The sequence below is a fragment of the Leptonychotes weddellii genome, chromosome 3, assembly GCF_054177405.1.
Source record: "Leptonychotes weddellii isolate Sample4059 chromosome 3, ASM5417740v2, whole genome shotgun sequence".
Classification (NCBI taxonomy): Eukaryota; Metazoa; Chordata; class Mammalia; order Carnivora; family Phocidae; genus Leptonychotes; species Leptonychotes weddellii.
The window spans coordinates 111,204,015-111,229,232 of record NC_138371.1 but is presented as its reverse complement, the minus strand read 5'-3'; the positions used below and the strand labels follow the sequence as shown (position 1 = coordinate 111,229,232).

Below are 25,218 nucleotides of genomic sequence, written 5' to 3'. Positions count from 1 at the left end.
CATGTCTCTGCATTTTATTTTAGGAACACATCAGTGTGGTCACAAAACATCTTCAGAAAGAAGGATAAGTCAAGAAACATACAGAATGGGTCTGAAAAGAGATCCGGGGCCACCCCCAATCTCAAGGAATGGGGCAGACACAAAGTTATTTTCTTCCAGGGAAAGCATGGTTAACTCAAGCTGCGAAGCCCAGATGGTCATTAGATTTACAGCTGTCTGAAGAGGAGCTACATCTTTGCAAGGGTTGAGTTATGATGACTTTCAGTATTGATCAGAGAGTGCCGACCCTGCATTCAGCGGAGAGTCAGGGGATGAGAAGCAGAGGGGAGATGGTGGTGGTTACTGCCTTTATGTAGTTTTCGAAGTCACTTCCGAAAAAGAGGATGAGGTAATAGTTGAATATACCAGCAAGGGACATGAGGAACAGGAACAGTATGATTCGTTTCCCAAATATGTAGCCTGGCGTGCTGGAAGAGAAAGAGAACTGTAGAAGCAGCAAAATGATACGAACTTAACAAGAAATGGTATCAACTTTGAGATACATGGGGTTTAAATTAGAGTTCCTTTTACTCCGGAACGCTCTATATACTTCATGTGAAGAATGGGAGCGTCTCCGCTATTATTGGTCACTGAATATATTTCAAAACCAAGCTAAAAGAGCCTAGACCCCCAACCTCATCGTCGTTAGGGCTCTGCTGGGCAGCTTCTCGGTGCTCTCCTGATTTCCCCAACGGCTTGAAGGCAGTGGGTTCTGTCGGTCAGTCATCAGGCATTCTGACCGGGGATTTGGGACCCCATTGACTTGTCAGACCCCCTCCTGAGGCCGTTCTGCTCCGGGAGTGCCTAGGAAGCTGTGCTAGCAGTTGGGTCTAACGCAGGGCCTAAGTACTCTATGAGAGGGGTGCTGGTTTCAATGAGCCAATAAGGCTGGTGGAATCTAAAAAGTGCTTCAGTATCTGAGAGTTCAGTCTCGCTCCTGAGGCTGCTGGGGAATACCTCCTGTTCCCGCTAACGAGAGCTGGGCCCCTCACAATGGAAGACAGGCTCTTACATTGTAAGTGAATGGAGGGGGAAGAGATGTTTTAGTGCGTTCATATTCTCTCGAAGGCTCTAAATCCTAAGCTGCTTAGGCAAATCAGCAGCTGGGGTCAGGAGGCATTTCCCCAGGGATATGTGACCGCCTAATTGTACACAGCGGCTGCCCCGGCTTCCCTCCCCACCATCCTCTGTGACCGCTGGGGCTGGATCCATCTGTGCAAGCACTAGCATGTTCAGAAAGTCCAGCCAAATGGCTCGTTAAGGCTGTTAGTAACAACCCCGGCGAGGGGACCCTTCGGCAGCAAGACTGCTCAACAAGAACAGCCGGCTCAGCTGAACAGGTGAGTCAATGCTGCTGAGCCCGGGTTTTGACATAATCAAGAGAGAGCAGAATTTGGCAGACACGGGTTCGACATGAGAAATTGTATCTTTCGGAAGTGGAGCCCAAAGGTTTATACTGCAACTCGTAACTTTCCTAGCCAAGAGTCTGAAAACCATTCTGCAGTTGACTGTCTATTTCCTTGCTCCTCAAAGTGTGGTCCACAGTCACAGAGTCTAAGTAAGGGATATTTTTTAGCCTTTTTATCACAGCAGCATCCACTGGGAGCTTGTTAGACATGCAGAATCTCAGGTCCCTCCCTGGATTTACTGGATCAGAATCTGCATTTTGACAAGTCCCTCCATGACTCACAGGCCATTAAAGCTTGAGCAGCCCTGCTAGCTAGCTGCCCCCACCCCGCTCCTTGACCAGCTGTGGTCTCTCCTGGGTTTCCTGTTTACAGTCATGCTCATGAAGGGAGACGTTCTATCTCTTTATTGGGGAAAAATATTTGGCTCCTCAAGGGAGCCTTATGGGCTGAATTGTGTCCCCCCCCCCATTCATATGTTGAAGTCCTAACCTCAACACCTCAGGACATGACTGTATTTAGAGATAGAGTCTTTAAAGAGGTAATTGAGGTAAACTGTGATCACCAAGGGGGACCCTGACTCAATATGACTGGTGTCCTTACAAGAAGAGAAGGTGGACACAGACACACACAGACAGAAGACCAGGTGGGGACACAGGGCAAAGACAGCCATCTGTGAGCCGAGAAGAGAGGCCTCAGGAGAAAACAAGGCAGCCAACATCCTGATCTCAGATTTCTCACCTCCAGAACAATGAGACAATCAATTTCTGTTGTCTGAGCTGGTACTCGATTATTGTGTCCCTGGCAGACAAATACAGACAGTTACCTGCTAATGCCGATAAGGAAGTCACAGAGTCTAAGTAAAGGGATATTTTTTAGCCAGAGAACAGAGGGTTCAGAGAAATTAAATTGTGAAAAGTCAAATATTGTGGTGGCTCAGATTTATCACATGAATGAGGCCACCATATGCTCATTACAGAAACAAGAAAAAGTGATTTGCAAAGCTGTTTCAGAACGTGCTCGAGATAAATCTGTGGTGAAGGATGAAATGGCAGTGCCTGCTGCTGAAATTGTGGTGTTCTTGACTTTGGGCAGCATTTTTCAAAGGCCTCGAGGTAGATCTCCCCCCCAGGAGAGGGCTGTGTGGTGCCTTAACTCCTCCCAGACCACGTGAAGGGTGCAGGGGGGCAGGAGCTCAGCGCATGCCCATCACCTGCAGGGCTAAGGGTGAATGCAGGTCCGCAGCTCGGGCACTTCATTAGCTTCCTCTTTCAGTCTGTCCCGCTTGGAGATGGGCTATGGCCCTGGGAGGTGGGCATGGTGCGCCCAGAGGAAGGACCTGCCCCAGGCTCTGGGGAGGCCACGGAGAGTGTAGAAGGAAAAGCCGGCCACAAGCTACATAATTAGACTCTGAAACTCAAGGCGTGTCTTTTATTGTTTCTAAAAGCTGATACATAGTTCTCTCTAAATGGGGTGGGGAAAGTCAGAATTAAATTAAGCATCTGAGGGACCTGGCGTTTTACATATGCAACGTCACTGAATCCTCAGACCTACTCTGTGCAATATTGTTAACCTATTTTCCAGGTGGGAAAACTGAGAATAGACAGGTTGAACGATGTGCCTAAGGTCACACAGGCAAGAAGAGGCAGAGTGGGAATTCGAACCTGTCTGTGTGAGGCCACAGTCCTGCTCCTTCTGCCTTCCTGAGGGCTCCTGGGTTTTGGAGACTAGGATTTTGTGGTTAGTTTTGAAACAAATGTATCCCCCCTTCCAACACACACACACACACACACACACACACACATGCACACAACATGAAACCTACATGAAAACATACAAGAGGCCTTATGACAAACAATTCCCTTTCAAATGTGCCTAAAACTTCGGGGAGGAGGAGCTGTGGTGTGAGACAGGCGAGCCCCGGCATCGAGGCCCCTGAGCCCCAGGCCCAGCTCTCTGCCGTGTGGCCTTGGGCAAGTTGCGGACCCTCCCTGCCTCACACAGAAAATATATACAAAATGTGGGTAGGAGAAGAAAACTTTATGGTCCCTTCTGGCTTTATAATTCTGTTCTTTTCAATAAAGAAATACCACTTTAAACCTGGTAACTTCTAAAGGGAATAAAAACTGTAAGGCCCATGAGAGCAAGATACTGCTCCTTTGTTCACCCACGTATCTCCAATAAATCAGGTCCTCCATACATTTTTGTCAAATGAATCATCTTGGAAAAGAGGCATGAACAGCCTTCAGTGATTCCCAAACTGTGTGTAGAAGTTGTTAAAATGCGTATTCTCCTGGCTCCCACCCCAGAGATTCGGAGTCCATAAAGTTCAGGGTGGGGCCCAGGAATCTATATTTTTAACAAGCACCCTGGGCAATTCTGGTGTCGTTGGTTGGGGGGTTTCACTTTAGAAACACCAGCCTTGATACCCCTAGACTCACCCCTAGAGTCTAACTCTGGTGACGTATCCCCATGGTCCACATTGGGGGTGGGGGGCAGAGATTCTAAAATATTGACCCTAAAGGGGAAAATGACTACGAGGGACCAGGACTTCTGAAAACTGTGCCCATAATTATTTCTATAGGTTTAGTGTTTTGGGTACTGCCCCTGACTTCCACAGCCCCCCGGGCTTCCTTGAGGGCGAGGGCTCTGTCATGTTTATTATCATCTCAACAACTGACTCAGTACCTCGCTGGGGGCAGGTGGTCAGTAAGTATTTACTACATGGGTGGGGAGTGAACGAGGAATGAGGAGAGCAATCCAGGCAAGGTGGAGTTGGTTAACCTGAGTTCCCTGGTCTCAAGGGTTGCCAGTCTTTGCCCCATCCACCACTGGGTTGAGAACTTAAATTGCAGAGAGGTACTTAGTAGCAGCTCCAACAGGGAACAGGGCTCTGAGGGACAGGAAGAGAGGGCAGCCTAGTGCCAGCCAGGAAAGGTAGATAATAAAAGACAAGTAGTCTATAATGCCAAACAGCCACTGCTTTGGGCCAGATAGTAGCTTAGAATGAAAGGGGAAGAAACTAAAATTCATTCTTAACTGCCTGTAGAGATGCTACAAATTACCTAATCAAGACAGGGAGAAAGGGGCCAGGGAGTAGGATGTAGGACTGAGAATAAGAGCTATAAACTTCTAGGGGGGACAAAGGAGGGGGGTACAAAATCCCAAAAGGAAGAAGTTTTGGTGGGGGAGATATATCAAGGAATGTCATGCCTACCCACTGGACCAAAAAGGACACTAGAACTTCTGATGTGGTTAGGGCCAAAGCCCGACGAGGAGCAAAAGATGATTGAGAGCCCAAGGGAAAAATTCCTGGAAGGGTCTCACTGAGCAGTATCTTCCTCTGTTGGTGAGCCCAAGAAATAAGCAGATCCCGAAGACATTAAGCCATGAAATCATTTGCAGAGTCCAAGTGTGGCACAGCCCAGGGACGGAGGTGGGCATCCACAGTGGAATCCACAGTGGAAGGGTATTAGCACATAGCTTCCAGAAGGCAGAATTGAAAATCCTCTTGGACCTAGCCACAGAGGCCCTCAGACTTATATCCACCTCAAGCTATATTTTGGTCTAGATTAGGATTAGACATTTCATCCAGTACCCATCATGTCTGTTGATGACAATAGCTCAGAACCCTATATTCGGAAGTCCTATGAGGCCACGTTTTGGTCTCAGCAGGAAAGAGCACTGTGATGGATTAGTAATGAAGGCTGTGGATGCAGGAGAGGTAAGAGGCTCTAACACAGCACAGATGGGGGTGCCGGGGCTGGGGTCATCTCACCTGCCTCTCCTGGGGGACACCAGGCCACGATTTAAGAGTTTAGGCCAATTACATGTCTATGAGGTCCAGGGAAATCCAATAGTTTTAAGATTTTAAGTCTCTATCTTATTATTTTTGCCACCTTGGTTCGTTCCCTAGCAGTGATTACCTTGAAAATGAAAAGAGCCCGTGGGTAAATGACACATTTTGTCATGCTCCACGGACTGTCTTAGAATTAAAGCAACTTTAAGATCTCAGGCAAGTGGTGACAGATGAGGAGAAGAGTGCCTGGGCCAAACCCCTGAGACTTTGGTGAGGAAGACAGGGAGGCCCAGGGAGGCAGCCTAAGAGAGCAGACACCCCCCTCCCCGACTTCACTGATAGACACCCCTCCTCCCCTCCACCTCCTGACAACAGGTGATCTCCCGGGGAAAGGCAGAACAGAGGTTTTCCAGGGTGGGAGAGAAAAAAGAACCTCATTTATGACAGTGTTGCTTAGGATAAGAGACATGATGGAATTGTGGTTTTCGAGGATACATACGAATGCCACTAGAGAGGCCTGAAGAAAAGAAGAGCACTGAAAAGAATGGCTGGAAGGAGAGTCGTCCTCCAGGCTGCAGCTCACCATCAAGCCCCCCCCGCCCCACCCCCGCCCCCCAGCCATTTAGCTTCACAGGCTTCCAAGGTCCCCAGATGTTAGTGCTTTCACCCGCCGACCTCGAGGGATGTCAAAGCCTTTGTCACCGCCGAAGGATGCTATCTGAGCGGAGAGCCCATTAACCACAAGAGAAGGGTGCTATTGTGAGAGACAGAGAGGGATGTGAAACGAGACAAGGGAGAGAAATGGAGGGGAAGGCTGGACCCGCATAGGGGCGGCAGCCTCCCAGAACTGGAGAGAACCAGCCTGGCTCTTGGAGCCCTCCTGTTACATTAGGAATTCTAAGGAACCGATGGCAGACTAGACCGTGAACATTTCTTCTGTAAGTATCCTCATTTATTTTATGAAAATCCCGACTTCCCAAGCCAGGTGTCGTCAAAGTATATAACTGCTTCTCTGGAGCTTTCCGTCTGACAGCATCTATAAGCAATGCAATGGGGACACTATTCACAGACTCCATCCTTTGCATGTGAGTGCAGCCTATTTTTGCCACGTTCTTCCTGCTGGTCCCTGGAAGATTTGTTACTCAAGAGAACTTATCACAAGGTGCAAGCTTTAGCTCTCGTTTCTTTAGGCAAACAATAAAACGTTTCACTCACCGGAGGCCTTGGGAAGCCAGACACAGAAAGTCATTCAAGGCCCAGACTCTGAAGGGCGGGAGTAGAGGGTGTGGGGTTGCAAGAATGTGTAGTGCGTGGCATTAAAGCATCCTTTGTGAGCCCAGCGCCATGTGGAGGAGTTGGTTACGGGGCACACAAGTCATGTCCCCCAGCTGCATTTGCAGAGCCCGCAAAGTTCAGGGGGTAAAGGGTGAGGGATACTAGTGAGCCTTCCCCCTCCGGCCCCAAGCGATCCCTCAGAGCCTTAAATCTTAGGCAGAATATGATTGTGAGTGATGGTTCTTCTTGCTCAAAAAGCATGACTCACACCCTGGCTCTTAAACAGTCCCTGCGGCCTACCTCTGAGTTCTCTCCCCTAGGTAGCCGACGAAGTACTTTTGCCTCACGAACAGGTACATCAGTCCAGCAAAGGCCGCGGGAACTAAGGGGAGAAAGGGAGACGCCGTGTGAGTTTCACAGATGCCAGAACATGCTAAAGTAACACAATATCGACACAGTCATTGTGCAACTAGTGTTGGTCGCAAAATCCAGCAGAGGCCTCAGGTTCCCGCAGTCGCAGTTCAGGCTGATGGGAACTTCAGCAAAAAGCCTAGGGCTGATAGAAACCTAGAAGTTTGATGCTAGTACTGTTACTTTCTATTGGCATCACCCCAAACCCCAAGCCCAGCTCTAGGCTGGCTCTCTTAAAAGCATACCCTTCCCCTCTGGGCCTCCAAGCAGTGCAATGCTCAACCTTTTCTGAACAATTGTGGCCAATTCAGGAAAGATCTCTAGGGAGGGGGCTGCCTGGGAAGGGGGGGGCAGTCGGTTGAGCATCCGACTCCTGATTTCAGCTCAGGTCGTGATCTTGGGATTGTGAGATCGAGCCCCGTGCAGGTTTCCGAGTTCAGCGGGGAGTTTGCTTGAGATTCTCTCTTCCTCTGCCCCTCCCCCCACTTGTGCGCGCTCATGCTCTCTCTTTCTCTCAAATAAATAAATAAATCTTTGGGGAGGAAAAAAAGATCTCTAGGGAGGAAGACTCCCTTTGCCTTAGCCCTGTGAGTAACAACCATGAGCAGCACGAGTCCTGAACCTTAGAGCTGAGAGTTAGAAAACCCAACCGCACAAGGACTATTGTGATCAGGAGCTAATACTTAACTCCTCCTACATCTGGACAGAGGGCTGACTGTAGCTTTCCTACCTATCAGGAAGGATCGTGAGGGTGAAATAGGCGCCTGGGTATAAAAGCACTCTGAAGACCTTCCAGCATTGTTCAAATGCCAAACTAATTGTGTTGACAGAGCACTTTTTATGTCAGGCACTGCCCCAGCCACTTGGGGTCCTTGGTCTCCAATCCCCCTGGTCACCTGGTGAAGAGTGCATTACTGTCCCCATTTGGCAGATGAGGAAATTGAGGCTCAAAGAAGTCAGTTTGCCCAGAGTCACTTACCAGACCAAAAGACCCATGAGGACAGCCATCTTCTGCTAGACATAATCTCTGGGCTCGGCATGGTACCTGGCACATACTGGCTTCCAAAAATTATTTGTTAAATGAACTCATAAAAGTCAGGTGAGCCAAGGAAAAGGTTGTTAAAAAGAAAACCACAGGCCCAAAATGGCATCACTTAGGCCAAGTCCCCAAACCAGGGCTTAATCCCTAATCTAACTGCCGTTTCACAGAAATGCGGTCTTAACCTGTAGTTGGGAATGTTCTGATGGGAGCCAATGAAGTAATCGGCCACATGGGCCCTCTCTTCCTTCAAAGGAAGATGAGGTAATCTGCAGGATAAGACCCCCACTCCTCCTTCCCCCAAGGGAAAGAAACCTTGCCTGGAACAATCCTTTTCTTTTGCTAACAAATTTCTTGCCCCACCCTCCTTCCTATAAAAACCTTCCATTTTGTACAACCCCTGGGAGCTCCCCTCTGCTTACTAGATGGGATGCTGCTGGATTCATGAATCCTTTGATAAAGCCAATTCAATCTTCAAATTCACTTGGTTGAATTGTATTTTTTTTTTTAAGATTTTATTTATTTGACTGAGAGAGAGACACAGCGAGAGCAGGAACACAAGCAGGAGTGGGAGAGGGAGAAGCAGGCCTCTGGCTGAGCAGGGAGCCCGATGCAGGGCATCTCCATCCCAGGACCCTGGGATCATGACCTGAGCCAAAGGCAGACGCTTAACGACTGAGCCACCCAGGCGCCCCGAATTTTATTTTTGAACAAGGTGGAATTTGAAACCAGGTTTGTATGATTTCAAAGCCCTATTACCACCCCCAGCACTAGGAGTAACATCTACTGGGCATCTATTGTTAGGCTGGACTATATGAAATTGCCATTTTTGTGTGTCTTAAACAGTCAGACATTGGCAGGTGTATATGGTTTGATCTTATCTATTCCATGCAGCATGTCAGGGGCTTTATGCACACTCTCTCACTTAATCATCCTGGGAACTCGATTATTGCTACTTTACAAATGGGGAAACTGAGGCTGAGGATAGCTGAGTAACAGCCCTGGGTCCTAGCACCAGCAATGAGTGTCCTCAGAACGGTCTCCAGTCTGCCCATCCCCAGACCCATGTTCTTGCCACAACTCCACCTTGCCCAAAATACTAGTGTCATGTGCTTTGATAAGAAAACCAGGGGCACCTGGGTGGCTCAGTAGGTTAAGTGTCTGCCTTCAGCTCAGGTCACGATCTCAGGGTCCTGGGATCGAGCCCCGCATCGGGCTCCCTGCTCAGCTGGGGGCCTGCTTCTCCCTTTCCTGCTTCCCCTGCTTGTGTTCCCTCTGTGTGTGTGTGTGTGTCAAATAAATAAAATCTTAAAAAAAAAAAAAAAGAAAGAAAGAAAGAAAAGAAAACCAAAGCACAAAAGAAACTGCTTATGAGGTTCATGCTATTTATTATCTGAAGGTCACAGAACCGTCACAATTCACAATCTGCCCTGGACGAAGTCTTTCTTGGTCTGTCCCATCTGGATGGCCCCGCTCTAACTTACCAGCCCGTCTCTCTTTCGATGGGCGGCTAAACTGAACAAGAGCTGACAGGAGTCAGGGGTGGAAAATGGCTGTACTCACTGCCCTCCTGCAGAGGATGGTACGTGCCTCGTGGACCCAGGCTGCTCGGAACAGTAGGAGGGGCACAGCGGGTTCGAATCTGGACTCAAAAATTCTGAAATTTGAGCAAACCACTTGTCCTTCTGGGACTTGGGCTCCTGCTCCCATAAAGTGATGGATCTGGGCTAGAATGATCGCTGTGGTTCCTTTTGACTAAAAAATCCAGTAATTTACTACAGTCATAAGGAATGACGATGATCGAAGATGGTTTACTGACACTTTCGTCCCCTAGCAGTGCCAACATTTGTTTTGTCTGAAATGCGTGGTTCCAGGGCTCCAAAACACCTTCCAACTCCCTATGTATTTATCTAGCTAGAACAACTGGAGATTCATCTCTATCAAGTATCATCTAAGACATAAAAGGAATCATAATTCCTCATATAAGCATAGTTTGACTTGATTTTTCAAGTTATGCCAGACATGTTTCTTATTTCACTCAGGATAGATAGTGGTAAATAAATAGTGAGTAATGACAGCCTTATGGAGCACAGAAGGAGGCCACATGGCGTTCCTGAAGGAGTTTCTGCTGCCATCCCTCACCTCTGTTCCCTGTCACTGCACCTGATCTTTTTCCTTCCTGGCACTTCTCACTCTCGGCAAGAATTTATCCATTCGCGTCTTCCCTGTGGTTCAGCTCACCAAGTGCTGCGTGCCCCACCACCATCTCTTTATTTATCACTGTGTACCCAAGCACAGGGCTTGCCACGAAGCAGGTGTTCAATGTATATGCAGTAGATACATGAATAATGCAGAAAAATACTCATGAAAAATCCAGGATTTAGCCCCAAAGACCTGGGCTCTCATCCTGGCTCTGCGTCCACCCGCTGAGTGACCTTGAACAAGTTACCTTATCTCCCTGAACCAGTGTCCTCACAGATACTAGAGGGAGATAATAACCCCTCTACCTCCTCCATAAAGTGGGAGAGGATGATAAGGATTACTTAGCCCCTCGGAGGCCACCAGTGGCCTTTCCTCAGGCACGCGCCCTGCGGGGCCACGGTGTGGAAGCTGGCCAGGTCACGCCAAGCCTCCACCAGGCGCAATGCCAAGCTCCGAAGGGGACCAAACACAGGACTCTGGTTTCCATTTCATTTTAAATCAACTCTGGGAGTCAACCTGCTGGAGTCGGGGCTGTGGGCTGCTGATAACCCGGGAGAGGGTTGGAGACCAGGGCTCTGCAGACACACGGCCGCCCCGCTGGAAGCTTATTAGCGGACGCGCCGAGTGACAGGGTCCCAGAATAGATCCCTCAGGCGCTCTCATTTATAATGCCCTTGCATCAGGGCGAAGACTGCTTAAGGATTCTGAGTCACATTTAGCCTGAAAGCACCCTTGTGGGTGAAGCAGCTCTCAACCAGCCACCGGGGAACAAGCATTAGCAATGCATTACCGCACCCGCCCCGCCCGGGCACAGAGCAGGCCTGCAAAACGACCTCCCCCGGGGGTTCTCACCTCTCCGGGGGCTTCGCGGAGCGGAGCTGGAGGTCAAGCAAAGTCTTTTCAATAAAAAGCCTGCACTCAAACCCCCTCAAGCTGCGCGTTTCAGGAAGAGAACACACACACAGAAGCCCGAGTTACCTTGGCTACAGAGGAGCCCCGCACTCCAGAGCACAACAAGGAAAGTGGGGTACGCATCTACACAGTTTTGGCTGTAGAATAAAAAAAGATAACAGTAAGGAGAAGAAAAATCAGAAAACACGTTACTGCAGCGTAGTCTGAAAATCACCCGAAACCCAAATTGATAATCACCATCACACGTGAGGCGCAAACCCCATTCATAACTGCACTTACATCCACTAATAAGACACGGGTGCCCCATCAGAAATAGGCAGTGGTATGGAGCAAACACACGTTCGGGATCCGTCCACTCCCTTCCTCGGCGAAGCCAATGGGAGACTTGGTTTCTTGATGGATTCGTTTTGGCGAATGGATTCGATTCTTGATGGATGGTTCCTGCTCCTGGCTGTGCCAAAGTGCTTCTTGGAATTGAAAAGTGAGCAACACAGACAGCACGGCTGTGGCAGCTGTCAGGATTAGGGGGAGGTGCAGGGCAGAGGAGCCCAACTCGGGAAACCTTTGTCAGACGCACAAGTCAGCTCAGCCCCACAGGCTGGGCTGGGGAACAAGGGGTGAGCTTCAAGCACCAGAGAAACCAGGGTCGACTCAGAAAAGCAGGTGCTCAGAAAGGTCCCTTGCTGGTAGTGGGATCGCAGCGTGCGGGGCTCAGTTCGGGCTCCCATGCAGGGGCTCCCACCCCACTGCAGTCACCATGCTGGTGTCTTACACCCTTCGTCTCCTGTACGCTCACCGAGGTCCCGAGGGGGCACAGGGGTGGCTGCACGCATTTCCTATGGCTGCTGGACCGGGTAGCCACCAACTCGGTGGCCTCAAACAGGACAAATCGCATGGAGGTCAGAAGTCCAAAATGGGTCTCGCCGGGCTACACTCAAGTGTGTCGGCATCGCTGCAGTCCTGCTGGAGACTCCAGCCAAGAATCCGTTTCCTCGCCTTTCTCGGCTTCTAGGGATCACCTGCATTCCTTGGCTTGTGGCCCCCTGCCAACCTCGAAGGCAGCGATGGCCATCCGAGTCTTCCTGACACCGACTTCCTTGCCTCCTTCTTCCACATTTAAAGAACCCTTGTGATGACATTGGAGTCTACCCAGATAATCCAGAGTACTCTCTTGATTTCAAGGTCAGCTGATTAGCAGCCTTAATTCCTTCTTGCCATGTAACAGAACCTATTCATGGGCTCCTGGGGTCGGGATGTGAATGTGTTTGGGGGCCTTTCATTCGGCCTACTGCAGCTACTCTCATTTTCACATGAGAAACTGAGGTTTGGAGAAGCTGAGTAACCTGTTCAGCATCACCGAGCGACCGTAAGTCCAACTCTAAAACCAGGTCTGTCACCTCTTCGACTAGGCAAAATAAACAGCGAGTGTCCTCTTGAGAAGTTCAGAGTCTAGATCAGGGCAACCAATATACATGTCCATGGGAAAACAACCTTACAAGACGTGGAAGCCTGAAAGGATGGGAGGGCAAAGCAATAGAGTGGAAGGGGCACGTGACTAGGATTTGGTCCCTGCCCTGACGTTCACCAGCTGTTTGTCAATGGCAAAGCAATCCCTTTGGACTTAGTTTCCCTACCTGAAAAAACTAAGAGACTGATAGCAACTCTGAGCCATGTAAACTCTAAGAGATTGATGCTCTAATGAGGTGGTGCTCAAGGCGTGGTCCCTGGATCAGCAGCATCAGAAGCACCTGGGAACTTGCTAGAACTGCAAATGTCAATGCCCATCTCAGACCCACAGAATTAAAACCTCCCAGGGCGGGGGAAACAGCAATCTGTGTTTTAACAAGCCCCACCAGGTGACTCTGAAGCATGCTCAAGTTAAAAGACCACTGGTCTAATGTAATTCAAACTGCACGGGTAAAAGCAGAGATGCAATTTGCATAATGTATTCAGCCTTTTATCCAAATTCCTTCCTTGGAGTCCTTCCTCGGGATACTTCTTGATCTGGTTCTCATGCTTTCCCTCCTAAATCAGCTATGAACTCTGGTTCAGACCAATAGCGTCTCATGCTCACTGGTACCACTGAGAACTCTGGAATGAGCAGCCCTTGGTCCATCCCCTGCAGAGAACCCAGAGACGATGGACTGTGTCCCTGGCCACAGGAAACGTCACGTCCCTCTGATGATCAAAAGATCCTCTACTGGAGAAGTCAATGAAATTAAAGGTAAGAAAGCAGTGTATCCTATCCTGGGCGATAGGCACAGGGGAGAGAGCAGAGCCCTGCTCACCTTGCCAGGTGCCCAGGCGGTTCACTGTGTCTAGTGGACACAGCAGGAACTCTGAAGGGCAGGAGGTAGAACAAATTTATTATTTACGGTGAAGTACTTAGCGAATAAACAGGTCCTATATGCAGCTACAGAGCACAAGCATCGTATCTATTCTTACATATCAGAGGCGCAAAACCACAGCCTTGGGACTCAGAATGTGATCTATTTCCCAGTTCAAGAAAAGCGGGAGCACATCCCTTATTTAATTGAATAATGTTCTACATCTGATGGGACCTAATACCTGATGCTCCAACAGTTTGAAAATTTATTAATACCAAGATCTCCCCTGCCTCCTCCTCATTCTCATGCTTCTGTTTTTGTTTGTTTTTAGGTACTGGATTCATCTGGGTGGTGCAAAATTTTAAAAAATTCTTAATTATCTAAGGAATTTGCTCATTAGAGAGAATGGTATAGTAATGGGACACTGAATTAGTCATTCAATCATTCTTCCTATTGTCTCAAGTCACCTTGGTCCCCAATAAAAATGGTCTGTCTGGAGTTAAATGAAACTCTCCCAACTTTAAGAGAATGGGCTCCTCCTCTGGATTTCCAGAATATACCCAGACTCCCGTCCCTCGCTCTGGCTCAAGCCAGTCCTTCTCTGCTCCAGGATCTCTGATACGTTCTACCCACAGCTCCACGCAAGATGCCCCTCCTTGGCAGAGGGCCACTGCTGGGCTGAATTCAAGTAGCTTTGGTCAGTGATGCGGCTATCTCTTGAGATGGAGCCTAGCGGATGCTCACATGGTCTTTAAAGTCACAAAGCCTCGGGGCGCCTGGGTGGCTCAGTCGTTAAGCGTCTGCCTTCGGCTCAGGTCATGATTCCAGGTCCTGGGATCGAGCCCCGCATCGAGCCCCGCATCGGGCTCCCTGCTCGGCAGGAAGCCTGCTTCTCTCTCTCCCACTCCCACTGCTTGTATTCCCTCTCTTGCTGTGTCTCTCTCTGTCAAATAAATAAATAAAATCTTTAAAAACAAATAAATAAAATAAAGTCACAAAGCCTCGGTCCGACGTCTAGGCAGCTGCTGTGTAAATGTGGGTGCATTTCCTAGCCTCACTGAGCCTCGGTCTTCCTCATCTATAAGAGGTGAGTGGAGACATTAGTAATTACCACACTGGCTTGTGAAAATAAAATGAGATAAAGCAGTGTCTGACTCATAACAAGCTTTCAATAAATGGTGACTATTACTGTTCCGACGTCTTCCTTCTTACAATCCCCAGTGGAAATGTCTTTCCTGCTGACAAATTATCATTCTTCCAAATTTTCTTTTGTGGAGAGTTGTGCGCCATTTTTTCTGCAAGACAAAACTGGCAAACCCATCTTGGCTCTCATTTCTTGAGGTCCAATTCCGAGGTGCTTGCCAGATTTGTCGACAATTCATTGTGCTGCGTTCGATTTGATGCACTACACTATCAATGTTTTCACGGAGAAAAGGACTCGTATTTTCCCTTCTGTTTTTCTCCACCTTTGGGAATCAGATAGAGAAGTACTTACATAGTGCTTTATTAGTGAGTTTGGATTAACTTAAGTAAATATCACTAATAATAGTAATAGTATCACTACTAATCAATAGAATCAATGCAGATCTATTACCTTCAAATTATTTACAAGTCCACCCCACTCAGAAGTGAGTCTGAGGTGGATTTTGAGAGGTGCAGGAGAGAAAGGACTTTAGGGTGGCATTTCCCAAAATGTATTCTGTGAAACACTAAACCCTTGATATGCTTTGCAAAAAAAAAAAAAAAAAATGGGGGGTGTATCTGTAGTTAAAAAAAGACTTCCCTTTCTTGGAGAACCAAGAATCACAATGTTCCTCAGCTCATTAAAAGTTCTCAAAAAGTCTTGCTGTCCAGAACTTCTTCTTCTCTGTAACACGTGTTACCAGCCCACGAACTTGTAATCTATGGAACACATGTCAGAAATTTACACTTGTCCAGGGACCCCTCTCTTCTCGGCAACCTGTGCTTACCTGCACTCCTGGGGAAGAATCTCAGGTCAGTTAATTGAGCTTTTCCTCCAGAAATCAAACTTTGTTCTACCTGTGCTCCTCATCGGGGAACAGAGCTTTGAATTATGTTTTATACACATGAACAGAGAGTCAAGGTCAAGATTCTTTTTGTCTCTCAAACCCTGACTCAGTTCTGCCCTGGTGGATGATGGGTGATGGGACAGACCATTAACCGAGGCCAAACTGGAGCTGATGGGCCACACCTCGCTGCAATATCTGTTTATCAACTGCCCCCCAAATCTGGAACCATCTGTATCTGTCAGCAGTCATATTTTATGCTGAAAAATATGCATCAGGCTTTTCAATCCACCAGCATCATTTATCCTGTTATGCTAGTTTTTCTTGATAGCTGTGGTCTGGAAACATTTATGATCTCACACCCCATCAACCAGAAGATTTGATCACGCCACCCTGTGACAGGTATAATACACACTCGGCTTTCCACCTGAGTATTAAACGTGAGTACAGCTTGATTTCTTCGTTTTTAGACAACAAGATTAAATATATGTTCTTTTCTTTTTGCAAATCCACGGCCCAACCTGTACCTTCTTTGGTGCTTTTGGAGGCCCCTCGACAAGCCACCGCTGGAGAAGAAATTTCGCTGGACCAACACACAACCCCTTGCCTATAGCTTCCTGGCAGACGCAAGCAGACTGGGCGCCTCTGGCTTTTGCCAGCACTTCTATAAGCCACCCTTCTATAAACCACCCTAGGCACGCCAAGTGCTTGCTGTTAGCTGGGTCAGGGAGGAAGTGGTCTCTGTAACAGAACCACAACAGTGTCCTGGCAACCTTCATCTTACAGAAAATTCTCCTCTCCTCCCCCTGAGCTCCTACCTCTCCACAACTCCCTCCCCTCTTCATTCTTCTCACTCTCCTTTCATGGAGGTGAAGTGGTAAAGACGCAGGGGCATGGGGAGCTGGGCTGCGCCATCCACACCATGGGGCCCCCCCGGGCAGCAAGAATGCCCCACCCGTCTCCCCTGGCCCCTTCTTCCGTCAGGAACCCCACACCATTGCAGAACTTCTAAACCGCCCTTCCAAATGACGCAGCGCAGCCAGCACCGAAGGGCATTTCTTCAATCTGGGGGCTGGTGCCAAGGGCCAGGTGTGAGCACAGAGCCAGCCCACCTTTGGGGAAAACGGCAGAAACTGAATGGCCTGGCCTGCTCCATTTTGTCTTCATTGCTGGCAAGATGGAAACTTAACTTCATACACTGAAGGCCCAAATGTTAAAAAAGAAATCTCCCTGTAGGTAGCTCAGCAAAGAATTTCCTTGAGATCCGACTGCGGGAATGACCCTGCCCAGGACTGCTTAGTCTGAGGAAGGGGGTGAGAGCAGGTGGTGAGGGCCCGGGAGAGGGGGAGGTCTTGGAGGGACTGTGAGCGCTCAGGAGCAGCCTGAAGCCCCAAGCCCAAAAGGCAAAGGGCCCAGACGGGGTGAAGGGACCAGGACATCAGCCTGCGATGATTTCCTTGCGTGTCCATGACTGCCCCTTTGGAAAGATCTGTGGGGGCGATCAGAGTCACCTCTGAGTTAAGACTCAAGGCCAGCTCCTGAGCCAGCTCATAGCTGAAGCCTTTCCTTCTGACAGGTCCCTCGTCACAGGCACAGAGAAACAGGCCACTGCCTGAAACTGCTGTTCAAATACGTTCTGCATAAAGGAAAAAATGAGTGTTTGAATAACATCGATTCAGATTTGCATCCTAAATAGCTCCCATTTCCTTCACTGAACCGTTCAGGTGTTTTCAAGCAGCCTTTTTATTCAAAAGTAAAGAATGGGGGGGGGAGCAATTGCACAGTTCCCCCATTCTTACTGTTCTTGTTCTGGTTGCTCAAGGAGACCGGGCATTCTGAAAGGTCCTGCCACACCTCCAGATGTCCACGGAGCGGGACACAAGGGGCAGTGAGCTGAAGGCTGCTGCCATCACGGCCCACCTGTTGTTTCCAAAGCCAGCCAATGAATCATGGCTGGTTTTCATGGTAGTACCTCTGGACTAATTCCCCAGGAAACTGGTAACACTGTGACCACAGGACTGGCTCAGAGTTTCTGGAGCAAGGGGGAGTGTGGTGATCACACATCTCCCCTCACCCCAGCCTCCAATATCCCCAGTTCCTTTCTTGAAACACTAGCACTTATTACAATGATGAGGGGTGTCCACAAAGCCACCCCCACTCCCACCCCCCAGGAGAGGTTCAACCTTCCCTGGGAGCTCTGCCTCCCCCTGCACTCTGAAGGTTGGCCCAGACAGACATGTAGCCTTGAGAGTGGTCTTCACTCTGATAGGGAGGCCCCTGTGCCCGGGGCCGCACTCTGTTAGTTTGCAGTATCAGGGTTTGGACTCACTTGGCAGTGTAGACCCGCTCAAAGGCAAGTGTTCCCATTCTCTGGAAGCTCCGCCCATTCTGTGTCTTGCTTTCATGCTCCACCTTGTGGGCAAAGAAACCTGGCAGAGAGAAAGGTTTGGATCTGGTTTATAATGGGCACGTTCTTGAGCCTGGTTTCTCATTATTTTACTAGAATGTTCAATGTTCCCTCTATGTGCCCTCCAAACAGCCCTAAACGTCTTCCAACAAATGTCATTTACCAAAAATTCATTCAGCAGCTATCTCTACAAATCACTGCATTTGGTGATGGTGAAGCAAGATCTTTACGGTGAGCAAGACACAGCCCCCACTTTCGAGGTTCTTACAGTCGAAGGAAATAAACACACAATTAGGGCAGAAATTGCACTCTAGTGATTCATGCTAAGATGAAACTGACTGAGAACATTGAGGATCCAAGAGGCAACTTAATTCAGTGTTGGGATCACGGAGTGATCCTTAAAGGAAGCGACATCTAGGATAAGATTTGCCAAACAAGTGGGAATTAGCCAAAGAGATGGAGGAGGCAACAGAGGAGATCACCCCACTTGAGTGGGATGGAATACACAAAGGTGCAGAGGCGAGAACTGTCTTTGGTTTGCTATGTCCAGCTTATGATGGGGGAAATCGGGAGCAGGGAGTGGAAACTGGCAGAATTATGAATGAGGCCAAAGAGGTAGATGGTGAATTGTTCTTTCAGACATTTTTCTTTGTAACCTGCCATATGCCAGACACTTAGCTTGCATCTGAGAGCAAAATACACAGAGAACCTTGGCCTGAGGAGCTTATGTTCCAGTAAGGGTGGAAGAGGAGATAGATCATACACAGTGTTTCACAGTGAACAAAACACTTAAATTAAAATTATACTGTGTGCCGAGCCATGGAGAGAAGAGAAGACAGAGCAGGGTGAGGAGCCATGTGGCATGCTCATAGGGTGGACGGAGTGAGAAAGCAGTAAGTGAGCCCAGGCCTGAAGAAGAGGATAGTTGAGAGGTGCCTACTGGATTTAGCAGCGTGACTATGACCTTGATGAGAGCCATGTTAAGAAAATCAGAACTTATTCCCATCTCACGAGCAACAAGGAGTTCCTGACAGGTGTAAGCTGAGGAATGGTGTTAAGCAGAGAGCCATTCTGTCTTCTGCATGGTGAGTGTCTAGAGGGGTCAGGCCCACAACAGGGGGAAGATAGGAGGGAGCCAACTAGGGGGTTGGCTGTGGGGTGTGAGGGGTGCTGAGGAGCCAGAATCCCGAGGGTTTGTTTATAGATTGGGGCAGGGAGGGGTAGGAATGAAGGTCTCTCTCCCCTCCCCCCGTTATATCAGGGGTCTTATGGGATTCCTTTTCATCAGCTTCATATTAACTTCCTCAAAAAAATGTCAAATGGATGCCTTATCAACCATGTATATGAAGAAAACCCTGCCCTGGTTTTCTTTTGGGCAAAAGTACAGCCCTATCCTAGAAACGTGCCTGTCTGGAGCATAGCTAAGGGCCACTGGTCTGAAGGCGGCATCGGCCAGCTCCAGGCGCTCCAGCAGACACCTGACATCTAGTCCCTTACTGGGTCTTGCGCTGACGCTGCGAAGTGGGCAGTGCTGTTCCCACTTTGTAGACAAGGATGCAGTGCCTCGGGGAGGTCGGATAGCTCACTCCACTGGGGAGCAGTGCAGCTGGGGATTCAAATCCAGGGGGGCAGATGAGGACGGTTTTTTTCTCACTACTGTCACATTGAAGCTCACCGCAGGGATTCCATCAGCCACAGGGGATGTAAGTACACATCGGTCTGTTCTGAATGTCTCTTCTTACCACAAAATACAGTAGAAAATTCTGACCATTGCCTTTCCGGAACCCACCAGGACGGCCCTTGCCTCTGAACATGTCACAGAGACGGTATTAAGAAAGTCAGAGGTTATTTCTGCAACCAGCCGCACCACTTGGCTGTAATTCTCTGCATCTGCCTTTCTTCTTCCTCTCCTTGCTCAGAGAAACCAACCCCTTCCTCTTTTCCAAGGACTGCCCTCTACCTGTGACCTTAAGTCCATTCCTGCTACCCCTTCAGCCCTTTGTTTCATCCGTGTTCTCCCCGTTTCCTGAACCTTCCCTCTCTTTCTTCCTCCGCCTCTTGACCCTAGAAACAGATTCGGATCTTTCCCACCCATCAAACAAAACAAAAGCAAGCCTGCCTCGATCCACTAGGCTCTACCTCTCCCTACTGCTTACCTAAGCTTGAAAGAATTTGGCTTCCTTTGTCCACTCCTCACCACCCACTCACACCCTGCCCCCGCGTTATCCTCCACGGTGTCACAGAAACTTCTCGTGCAGAGACCATGAACACACTTATCTTGGCCAACTGCTGATGGTAGGCCAAACCAGAGAGAGAGCGAGAGCCAGAGCCAGAGACACGAAGAGAAAAGGCTGCAGGCCATCCCTGACCTGAGCACCTACCACACGCTGGGCCCTGCTGGCTACTTGCCCTCCGGTATGCCACGCAGTGCCTCCAACAAGTACATATGGAAGCTACCATAGCTCCGTTTCTCAGTTAAGGAAACAGAGTCAGAGAAGCCAACTAACTTCCTCAGGATCACATGAAAAGATCTGGAGATTTTAGTTAAGCACAAAGTTAAGAGGCTCCAGCAGCGAGATACAAGTGTTCAAAGAATCACACGCCCATGATTATTTTCATAGAATTGATGTCTGTATCCCAGATGCATCTATCATCTGCATCTTAGACAGCACAGGGCAAGATGGGTGGGAGGGGGTGACCCAACGACAAGGGACCCTGGAAACCAACCACCTGAGAAGCGATACATTGAAGGCAGGATGGTACAGCTGACTCTGTAAACCTAGAAGCAGCAAGCATAGTCCAGGCTTTTCCAGAGAATAGAAACAGGACCAGTGGATGGAGGTTATAGGGCAGTAGGACTTCTTGAGGAGTGTGCGTTTGAATAAATGGATCTGAGGCAATATACATAGCATAAGCGTCTACTCTTTGGAATGGGTTTGGATCCCAGTGTCACCCCAACTGGCTCTAGGACTTTCAACCAATGGTCTAGCCTCTCCAAGCCCCACATGGCTTCTCTGTAAAATGGGAATAATACTAGTGTATATTCCACAGGCTGCAAGGATTCAGTGAGGTATTATTCCCAACACAAAGCACTGTGCTTGACACAAAGCCAACTCTCAAGACACCTAATGATGGGAAGGGCAAGCTTGGTAGGTCGTGAGCTCTTTAGCACAGGAGGGTTCAGGTAGGAGCTGCTGAGAATGATGTAAATAAGATTTCTGCTATGGGGCACTTCATGAGTCCTGTTTCTAAAGCCCGTCTAACCCTAGGTTGGGTTGTTAGGTCTTCCAATATGGTGCCCATGAGATTCATTAGGAGTGTGTGTGTGTTGCGGTGGGAGTACCAGGGATGACACGGCAAGATGAGGGCTCACTACCAGCTCTACATCCCTCCTCATCGCTATTCTCACAAACTCTTGTGTCCGCAGGGTCATCATGTCTCCCCCTTCTTGGCTTCACGGTAAGAAGAGAGTGGAGGAGAGAGGATGATGCCAATTCCCACAACCCTTCCCTACTACCAGAGGGCTGTGGGAACAGCACTCCTGCTGGAGGACATCTTTTCTCTGCTGTTGCCATTCAGGCTTCCATGCACGAGGCTCAGTGCCCTACCCCTCGGCTCACCCTCTCCTCTCAATCTCATTAGTTTGGCTTCCTATGGAAATCACTTTCCCCAAATCTATGTTTTTTCAGGTTTGCTGCATGTCAACGCTGCTGGCACCTTGGCAGAAGAAGCTGGAGGCTCTCTGGATGCTATTCATAGGAAATGCATCTATCTATACTCCCTGGGAAACCAGGCTTTGGTGGTTCTGGCCCAGCTTTCTTGGAATGATGTATTTTAAACTCGTTCTGTGCTTCCAAATCTGTGTTTTGCTGGATCAAGCTGGAAGAGGGCCACAGGTTCAAAGATCTTGATGACTAAAAATGTGTAAGAGTCAGAGGAGGAAGTTCCCCCAGGCGGACTGGGCTCTGGCCTCTTCCAAGAAATGAGGTCCACACAGTGTACAGAAAGCACGGACCCCAGATACCATCATGGACACAGGTGGACCAGACCTCTTTGTCTTGGGACAAAGACAAAGTGTGCGGTGCCTGGCAACAACACGTAAATACTCCTTCACACTAACAGGAAGGGCTCGAAATGGCATTTTGCGGGGCAGGAGGAGAGAGGCACAGTCTTTGCATATTTTCTGAACCTTGTAAGGAAGATCTATGGTTGCAACGTTGCAGTTAATTAGAATTGCAAAGAGAGGCTCTGGACATGCACTTGAACCTTTGTGTTTACCTGAAAACTCATGGTGCAAGCAAGTACAGATGTTCTCTGCCAAGTTATTGGAATTTTTCTTGTTCCCAGACATGGGCACAGTTCACAGTTACAAGTAAAAGGCCTCACACAGTGGTCTCAGCATCACAATCACATGGCAGTCCGAGGTCTCTGCCTCAGAGAGGAATGTGGCTGGGCTGCTTCTGTGGCTTCAAAAGAGCAGCCGGTTGTCCCTTCCCCAAGCAAAGGTGCACCAGAGCTGTACAAAGTCACTCTTCCCCCCACGTTGCCCTAGCGGCTCACAGCGGGGAGGGGAGGGCAGAGGACAGGATGTGGCCACCATGTAGGGTCTGCCCAGCCTGAAAAAGTCTCCAGTCTCCCAAAACGGGAGCTCCACTCAGGTCCATACTCATATCTCCCCACCAGGAAACCTCCATCCTACTCATCAGTTGGTGGACCTCTATTAGTGAGGCCACTGTGTTCTGTCCCTATCTATCTGAAATGGCCTGTCCAAAGTCAAGGCCCTTAGACTGCGGTTGTTAAGACTCAGACATTTGGCTAGCTATAATCTCTCCTTCCATACTGTACCAAGGAAGAAGACTTACTCTCACTGCCAAAAACAATTAGGAACCTCCTGGTCCCTCCTCAAGTCTGATCAGGGTTTGTTCTGCCACTAGAGAAAAAGCCCAGGACCCACTCAACAGACCAAGGGCGGGTTCCGCATCTCGGGAGAGATGAAGAGACTCTGTACTCACAACAGGAGACCCAGCAGCCTCCCCCAAGTCAGCTTTGAACTGAGAGGGAGCAGCTCAGGGTGAGCGCCAACCTTCCAGCTAGTTTAGCCCCTTCCCCACAGGCGGGTGACGGGGAGCTGGCTCCCCAGTCCACTGAGATCATCAGCTACATTGATGCTCATAAGAGGAAGGGCCGGAGGCGAGACCCTACACCGGGCTGAAAGAGCCCTGTCCACCCACCCACCCGTGGAAAACTGCCCCCAAAGACACCAGAAGGGTCTTTGAAGGCTTCCTGTTGACCATGCCTGGCCATTTTTCTCACTATCTTTTCCTTTCCTGGGGGCCCACACCATAGCGATATCCCCATAAAGCCAGCACAGCGGGTCCCGGCAGGTGTAGGCAGGTTGAATAAATGAATCCCTGGCTGATGTGCAAGATCAAGGGAGCTCATGGTCCCTGCACGAAATAGCAATGGCTTGAGGAATGGCAGTCTAAACAATCCCTTTGTTCCCTCTCTGAGCCGCAACTTGATGGTGTGGATTTAGTATGAAAATGTTTGGGTCAAAAAGCGATCAACTGCTGTTCCATATAGGAAACATACTCGGAGGATGCAAAGTCGGGCCCCTCTTGGGTGGGAAGGTCTCCCGGAAGCCCCACTCTGGGCTCAGGTGAAGCCTCAGCTTCTGTCCACATTCAAGCTGGGGGGAAATAACAGGATATCCCAAACTGGTTAAATACTCAAACTTCCCAAGTATGACAGTGTGGGGACATGCAGTAATGACCATTAGGTTACAGCAGCTGCCCTTAGTAATTACTCTCCTTTTTCCTCTATCTTAATAAACTACAAAACACAAAGCCACTGGAAATATGTGTAAAAAGAGTCGGTGGCAGTCCTGACTCAGAACTCTAAAGAGAAAATTCTACACGGTCTTACCTTTTTCAGGTCTGGGTTCCTTACTTGGTTTTTTTAAGTGCTAGCAAGGTTAATGGAAATGCAAACCCCACACAAGAAAAATGCTTCCTCTCTCTCTTTATGTAAATATATAATGCATAGGAAAAATGCTTCAAATTTATACATTGCTAGGGGGAAAATGAAAGTATTACAAAGAACCTGTTTCTCCACAAGGGAAAAACAAAAAAAAAGAGCAACACAGAGATAAAATAATGATAAGGGGATTTCTCCCTCCCACCTCCCAAATTGACGTGTTTTTTAGCCGACAGGTGACAGATAATCTCAATTGCACTGAGGTCAGCCCAGCCGCACTTACTAAAGCCTAGTGCCTGAGTAAACATGTACTTCACTTTCCCTTTCTAGGCTTCTTGCGTCCCACCCGGTCTCAGGCCACAGTAATTAATAGTTAAAATGCTGACTGCAGACACTTCAGTCAGGGTTTGGATCAAGCCTCTAGGTTGCTGCCCTGGCTCTGAAAACATGGTTAGTCACCCCCATCAAAGAGAAAGGAATCCCAGGAGAAGGAAAACCCCGACTGTAGGCACAAATGCACACACCCATACATTCAAGGAAAAGAAACAAATAACAAAATAAGGCAAAAGTGAGCCAAAGTGCACACAGACGCAGAGACCGGTGTAAGCCTGACTTGCCAACACCTGGCAAACAAAATCCACCCTTGGCCCCCCCTCCGAGTGAGGACCTTCCCTTACCGTTCTGGACCACACTGATGAGGGTAACAATGGCCAGCAAGACAATGTTGCCCACGGCTTCTTGATCCATGTTTGCTTCGGGCTCCCTGGGGAGGACTGTTCTAGTCTGGTGGCGGGCGCCCAGGCCTGGACCGTGCAGAAAGGGGAAGTGAGAGCCCGCACTCCGTCTTTCATCATTAGAATTTCCGAAGGTCCCGGCACAGTTACACACTTACTTCTTCTTTCTCTCTCTCTCTCTCTCTTTTTTTTTTTCACTAGCCACCAAAGCACCCTGGCTCGTGTGACCTGCCAAGAGAAGCAGAGCTGGGAAGAGGAGCAGGAAGGGAAGAAAAAAAGGAAACTTGGGTTTTATTTATAGAGCACCCAAAAGATCTGGGTTTTGAGTGCTGCCTTTCTTTTCTTGAATTCCCAGGGGGGAAGAAAATGGAATACTTCACACACGGCAGGGTCCTGCGTGGTAGCCACATAATGAGGGCTGGATGAGGGATTGAATGAATGAATGAATGAATGAATGAATGAATGAGGAGGCGGGACAAGCTGACATCTCCATTTCTACAGGGGAGAAAAAGGGCAACAAGAGAAGTAAAACTAAACCAAAGAATTTAGATAAGGAGCAGAAATGAGGATACGGGTGACCCATAAGGAAAACTTCCAAACGGGCAGCATTATTAAACACCGCTGGCTCCTCCGAGGTCATTGTTGAGACACCTTCCTGGAACCT

At 48.8% G+C, this 25,218-nt stretch overlaps 2 protein-coding genes across 4 annotated transcripts in view; one reads left to right on the top strand and one right to left on the bottom strand.

Moving 5' to 3' along the window:
• On the bottom strand, positions 1–24,768 carry ALOX5AP (arachidonate 5-lipoxygenase activating protein). Of its 3 annotated transcripts, XM_081814794.1 has the most exons (6): positions 24,498–24,735; positions 17,767–17,866; positions 11,150–11,220; positions 6,820–6,901; positions 2,187–2,246; positions 1–467 (listed from the first exon to the last, which is right to left on the bottom strand). In XM_081814794.1, exons 1-6 carry the CDS (start codon positions 24,565–24,567, stop codon positions 305–307), a joined length of 546 nt encoding a protein of 181 aa, XP_081670920.1. In that variant the 5' UTR covers positions 24,568–24,735; the 3' UTR covers positions 1–304. The 3 variants fall into 3 exon arrangements, with proteins under 3 accessions (XP_081670920.1, XP_081670922.1, XP_081670921.1); XM_081814796.1 differs by lacking the exon at positions 11,150–11,220 and having other exon boundaries at positions 24,498–24,768; XM_081814795.1 differs by lacking the exon at positions 2,187–2,246 and having other exon boundaries at positions 24,498–24,716.
• Positions 1–25,218, top strand: part of HSPH1 (heat shock protein family H (Hsp110) member 1) — a 467,085-nt gene that overhangs the window by 343,515 nt on the left and 98,352 nt on the right. The gene's annotated exons all lie outside the window — the stretch shown is intronic.

Excerpts from the sequence above, each read along its gene's own strand:
- ALOX5AP (XM_081814796.1), bottom strand. The coding sequence starts at position 24,674 with ATGATGAAAGACGGAGTGCGGGCTCTCACTTCCCCTTTCTGCACGGTC. Across the intron at positions 6,902-17,766 it reads GAGCGGGTCTACACTGCCAA|TTCCCGCGGCCTTTGCTGGA; the intron begins GTGAGTCCAAAC and ends TTCTCCCCTTAG. Across the intron at positions 2,247-6,819 it reads CTAGGGGAGAGAACTCAGAG|GGACACAATAATCGAGTACC; the intron begins GTAGGCCGCAGG and ends TTTGTCTGCCAG.